The sequence below is a fragment of the Microtus ochrogaster genome, unplaced genomic scaffold, assembly GCF_000317375.1.
Source record: "Microtus ochrogaster isolate Prairie Vole_2 unplaced genomic scaffold, MicOch1.0 UNK124, whole genome shotgun sequence".
NCBI lineage: Eukaryota > Metazoa > Chordata > Mammalia > Rodentia > Cricetidae > Microtus > Microtus ochrogaster.
In genome coordinates, this window is record NW_004949222.1 from 463,997 (window position 1) to 470,462 (window position 6,466).

At 39.5% G+C, this 6,466-nt stretch overlaps 1 protein-coding gene across 1 annotated transcript in view; it reads right to left on the reverse strand.

Moving 5' to 3' along the window:
• Positions 1–6,466, reverse strand: part of LOC101981630 (protection of telomeres protein 1) — a 53,416-nt gene that overhangs the window by 10,994 nt on the left and 35,956 nt on the right. Inside the window, exons 10-11 of the mRNA XM_026778303.1 lie at positions 4,828–4,984; positions 1,530–1,735 (exon numbers count right to left, since the gene is read on the reverse strand). Of these exons, the coding sequence (XP_026634104.1) occupies positions 1,530–1,735; positions 4,828–4,984 (363 nt within the window). The remainder of the gene's footprint in view (positions 1–1,529; positions 1,736–4,827; positions 4,985–6,466) is intronic.

Sequence of the window (6,466 nt, forward strand, 5' to 3'; positions counted from 1 at the left end):
CTGGGAGTTGAACTCAGGACCTCTGGAAGAGCAGTCAGTGCTCTTAACCACTGAGCCATCTCTCCAGCCCTACTCTGTCTCTTTAAAGACTGCTTTATTCTTTAAACTATTTACTTCTTTTTATAACTGTCTATGCTCCTTTCCTTCTCTCTTCGCAAGCCTACGTACATTTGAAACACACTGTGACCCGTTCAGAGGTTTATTTTTGTCTGAATCTGTCTTTACTGCATATCTATAACCATTTTCTGACCAAGAGCGCTTCTTAAAATGCTAATGCCGTGGCTACGACTAAAGCTGCTTTGACTTTTGGCTCTGCACGGTCCAGCGTGGTTGGTCTGTTCACTGCCAGCTCTGCGAGGCACAATCATGGACCCAGCCCAGGGATGCAGCGGGTCCATGTCACCATTAACCAACTTGTAGCACACTGCTCACAAACCCCATTTAAGTTCAGGGCCTCCCGGAAGAGCCAGAGTTTGTGCTACCAGCATGAACCAGAAAGCCACTGTTTAAAGAAGTCTTGCAGTTTTTGCTGCTTATGCTGAGTCAGGAAGCCGTCTCTTAGGTGAGCCACACCTCTGTTCACTGCTAGTAAACAGAGCCTATCTGAAAGAAAAACATGGCTACCAAGAAGCTGTGCTCAACTCTGTTCTCTTGTGTCTAGAATTCCTTCCCAAGCTCTCTCAGTTTTTATGTGGATGTAGTTGTCCCAAGCTGGTGCCATTTTGTAAATGGAGAGTACTCTTTAGTTCCCAGCCGCCCAGGCTCAAATAATCACACAGAAACTATATTTATTACAACACTGCTTGGCCTATATAGCTCAGGTTTCTTACTAACTAATTCTTATATCTTAAATTAACCCATTTCTATCAATCTGTGCATTGGCACGAGGCTGTGGCTTACTGGAAAGGGTATCTATCTCCTTCGGCAGCTACACACCGTGTCTCCCTGACTCCGTCTATGCTCTCTCTATACCTCTTACAGCCTGGCTATATTCTGCCTTGCTATAGGCCAAAGCAGCTTTATTCACTAACCAATAAAAGAAATACAAATACAGAAGGCCCTTCCACAGCAAAATGTGACACAGCAAAGGAAGTTACAAGTTTAGAAAAAATGTAAACTTTGCATGACAAAGAAAAAATGAACTGTTACATAAGAATTAGATGGAAAAAGGACAGGAAATAGCACAATTTCCATCCATGGTTGGCGATTTTCATCCCAGTATTATGACCCAACAGTGACACCCAGAGGCCAAGATGACAGCTTCACATGATTTATGAAATCCACTCTGAGCTGATGAGATTAGACAGGAATCCAGTAATGTAGGCAAATGCAAGTTCAATGCTACTATGAAAGTGCAATTCAAGTAGATGTGTGTGCTCATGCATTTGAATCTGATATACTGTCTTGGGAAATTTAAATTAAGAGCACTTTTACTTCATAGGTACAAAGTACCATAAAATATAGTCAACAATAATAGGGGAGAAAATATACAAAAGAATAGTAGAAAAATCAAATCACAAGTATCTTACCTTCTATCAAAATTAGACATTCATCTGAAAGAGGGAGGATGCCATCGTTTTTCACAAAATGGACAGCGACATGACGTCCTCCTTGACCTTTGGTGGTCCAGACCTCTGAGTCATATAGTGATGTACCTTGTAGTTTGCTCTCCGGAGATTTAGTTGCAGCATCTTGAAAAATTTTATCCACATTTTCCTCAGATGGAACTTCTTGCCTAAAATGATTGATGACAAATTATTAGCAAAAAATGTAGGTGTATTTTTAAAAATTCCAATTGAATAAATGACTCAAAAGCAAATTATTTTAGAGGCTGAAAAGATGGCTCAGAGGTTAAGAACACTTGATATTCCTTCAAAGAACTAAGGTTCATTTCCTGGCACCCATATGGTGACTTCAAACATTTGTAACTCCAGTTCTGAACTTTATTGGCTACCACAGCCGTGGGGACCAGCCTCAAGGCTGTACAGGACTCAAAGGGAAAGCCGCAGCATTGGGGAAAACTGAAACTTTTCCATCTGAGGGGTTAGGGAAGAAGACATTCACATGCTTTCCTCGCGGTTTCTCTTTATAGTCTTTGTACTTCTGTGTTCTTCCTGTGTTCCGTCTGACACCATCTTTACTCTTGATATTTCCCTTCTAACTCTCTCATCCCTGGTGTTTTCTTTCTAGCCATCTTAACTCTTAACCCCTTCTTCTGTTCTCCTCTTTCCCCCACAGCTTATATACCTAACAAAATCTTTCAGGCAAAGCAGAAGTCATAAATGGCTTACATTTCCTTTCTCAAGCGAATGATGAAAACAGTCATCCCGACAACTCACATGCAATATATCTAAGTAATTTGTATCTTGGAGGGCTGCAAATTGCAGTCGTAAAGATCGGTCACTATATTATCTGTCGTGAGAGGTAATCTTATAAAGCATTTTAAAGGAGTCATAAACCTAAACTAATGAGGAGGCCAAGGATAAAAGAAAACATACTCACTTATGTCCTTTATAAACATTTGGTTCTCTCGACTCAGAGAGAGGAGCCTAGAACAAGGAGCCTCTTGGGCTCCAATCAACACTTCCGAGATACCATACGTCTTAGCTACAGCTTAGTGGGTACTCCCAAGACATTGTGACACCAATAGTGTTTTATATCTCAAAAGTATACTTTCTTTACTGTAACTATTGACCGGAAGTAGAAACTTGTAGCTCTTTCTCAAGGCTATAAAGTCAAATTATTCTCTGTAGCCCTGACCAGCCAGAAATTCTCTTCCTGCCGTGTTTCTGAACAAAAGCTGTTTCTGTTTATAGACTTCGGTTTTTGTGCTGTCATCAGCACGATTCCAGGACCCATTTTATACATAAAGTCAGTCAGCTGAACTCTGAGTCTCAGAGTTCATACCCATATCAGGAAACGGAGGTCAAAAATCTGCAGATAATGAACCAAGCAGACCTAGCAAGGAAAGTGCAAGCAGCAATCAGTTTGCTGTGCACTTTTAACCCTAGCCCAACAAATCAGACGCTCAGCTATCTGTCCTTGTAAACTTTTAAATTGTTTTTCTGGGGATGTATATCTTAAAAACCACTAGCAAGGCATCTGTTCTAAACTAACATCATTTTAAAGTTTTGTTTCTGCTAAATGGTGCACAACAAATCCTGAAAATGCATATTTTGAGCATTAAGATAATTAGAGCCAGCCTGGCTCCTGGGACCTCACAGGCCCTGACTGGGCAGCATGTCTTTGTGTTCATTTTCATTCATCACAGCCCCGTATCAGCTAACATTGTCAATGCCAATTAGACAGTACAGCTAAGGAGGAGTCATCTTCTTAAAAATCCACAAATAAAAATGCTCAGTAGACTGAGAGATATTCATGAAATAAACACTACAGTATAGGCAGTGGGACTCCCCACATCCACCAGGGAAGACAGCAGGAACAGGCAAAGTTACAACAGAAGCAAAGAGATATTGCAGAGTCTGTAGTCTTGTAACCTTCTTAATGAGTTTTCCTCCTGGGGCGCTGACACCTTGAGTTTTAATTGCCATTTGCTGTTCTTGTGACATGGTTACTGGAATCAGGCAATAGATAAGGTACACCCACACCCCCTCCCCCACATAAACACACAGGCAAAACACTCACACAAAATAAATTAATCTACAACAAACTTTAAATACTATTTTATATGCAGATTAAACTAGCTAAGCGTGTTTAAATTAAGGACTTAAGATTTAATGAATTTCATTTAATTTAATTTCGGATTTAATAAGTTTTATTCAATAGGTATTCAACATCGTATGGCTAGATAAATCCATTCCCATAATCACAGAGAGATTGTATTTATAGGGTCTGTAGAGGTCAGAGAACAATCTCCTACTATGGTGGTCACAAGCTTGGCAACAGGCATCTCCATCTACTGCCCAGTGTAGCGCCCAAGGTGACCTGTAGTTTATTCCCGGGCCCAATTAGTTGTTGAACAAGTTTTTACCCCAGTTAATTTTATTGTCATGGGGGACCTTCATTGTTTTTACTAACTGGTAATTCACACCAGTGTGATAAACTTCCGTGTGGAACCAGCGGGGCATCAGTGTGTCTTTAGGTTCTCTCTCACACTTTCTAAAGCGCTCTGTCTAGAAGGACATCATAGCATAGCTTTATTCTGGAAAAGCTCTCAGTTACAGGGCATCTGCCCGAACACCACCATGCTCCCCATCAGAAGGAAAACAAATTGAACCTCTGAAATCATAAGTGAGCCACCCCGATTACATGTTTTTCTGATAAGGGTTATGAGTTCATGCCGTCTCTTCACAGCAATAAAAACCCTAAGACATACACTATCCCGTGTGCATGTTTCTACACTTCCTGCACCTCCCCAAATGCCATTCTGTATTTTGAGGAACTATGGTTCACTGCATTGAAAAAATAAACAGGATTTAAAGTTCTTTTATCATGTTTCGAGATGAATATGCATTGTTGAGAATAAAAATTGCTCTGTGCCTGTGCTTATACATAAAAGCTGATGTCTGGATTGAAGGCACTACACTTTCTACATTCATATCAAAGCTACCAAACATTAGATTCCAAGCCTGAAAATATCCATTTTTATTTATTATTACTAAGAATGACTCAAAATTTTTCTTGTAGGAATTTAGCACTTTCCCTCAAATCATTGGCATTCTTTTAAAATACAGGAAATTAAATAATAATTTACCCATTTCTTAGGACTTAAAACCACATACACACACAAGCAAACACACATATGGGCATGCATATAATCAAACAATATGAGACGAAAACTTTTCTTTTTAATTGGAAGATACTTACAATGAATTACATTTAGGACAAAGAAGTTTAACAGACTGGAAAAGTCTTCTGGGCTCATATGATCTCAGTTTTGCTAGGATTCGATATTGTTGAGGAGCTCTTTGCTGCAAAATGGCATGCAGTGGTGTCTTCTCTAAATAGTGGTGATCTATAAGTTCTGTAAAGAATATTTGCATAAGAGTAAATAAAGTACAGTGTCTTATGTATGTTCAGCATGAATTTCCCTGAAACAAATATACACCATAACATCAAGTTACTCTTGGCTACAGTTGCAGTGATAAGATGCGGACTTGGCCATGGACACAGAGCCAGGGGCACAGCAGGACAACGGACATGTTAATTACATACGAAGCACATAAGTATTTCTCTATGGGACTAATAGAAATTCCAGGAAAACTCTAACTTGTGGGAAATAGTAAGGTTTATTTCACCAATAAAATGAATGGTACTGTATAACATGTAAAATTGCTCACTGCCAATCTCTTAGACAAATATTTTCAAGCAGTAGCTTATGTTATTTATAACTAGAATTTGATCAAGAGATATTAAAAAAACACATTCACCAAATATTATTTGTCACACAGTCTTTTGACCTGGGTTCAAGACTTTACTGAACTGTCCTTTATCAAAGAGTCAGAATGTGAGATGAAAACGGTTATCAGGAGGAACCCAATCATCACAGTGTTTGCACGAGAAGGGATTTATTTTGCAGGTAGAAAGGGAAGATGGTGGAAGAGGGATGATGAAGAGGGGAGGCAATCAGAATCACAAAGGAAGAGAAGGCCTGAGAACAGAGCAAATGACTGGCAAACAGAAACACGGAACTAGAAGCATAGGAAACTGGGGTGACAGGAGCGAGTCTACTCCTCGGCCTCTTGATATTCTAGGGTGCACTTCCTATTTTAGAGGATGAAACTTGTACACAGCCGTGTAAACTTCATAAACCCAGGAAAATCACAGATGTCTCCTTCTTGTGGTAAACAGCTGAGAGCTTACAGTGAAACACTCCCTGCCAGGCAGGCTTCATCAATTTAAAGTTCGCATTCTGAAACATTGTTTCAAAAACTTTAAACTTTGTATTACTTTTAGGAAAAACTGTGAGAACATAAAGTCCCCCTGAACAGGCTTTAAAAAGATTCATAAATAGCTGTACACAGGCACATTCACTCTGCCCTCTGGTCCACCTCTTTCCCTATGTGTATTAAATTACTGGAAATAGCTTCCAGACATCAGGTCCTGATCTGTCACCCCCTGAGCACTTTAGTATTTCATGAAAACAATGTGTTTCCTTCACATAGCTACAGTGCCTGCTTCAAATAATTAGCACAGATTTAAGACTATTATGGGATTGTCAGATACTTCCCTCTCTCCAGTTGTCTTTGCCTTTCTGCTGTAATTCTAGACAATGCATATTTATCTTTCCTATGTTCAGGCTTCAACATCAAATGATTCTTTGTCTATTTACCTGTTTACCTTATGACACTGATTGGAAAAGTGCAAGTGGTTATTTTGCTGAGTACAAATCTACTTAGGTGCGGCTAGTTTGTTTTTTCTCAGCTTGAGATTCTGATCATGCTTTTTTGGCATAGAGACTACATATCTGACATTATACTCCTCAGTACACCCAGGAATGAATGCA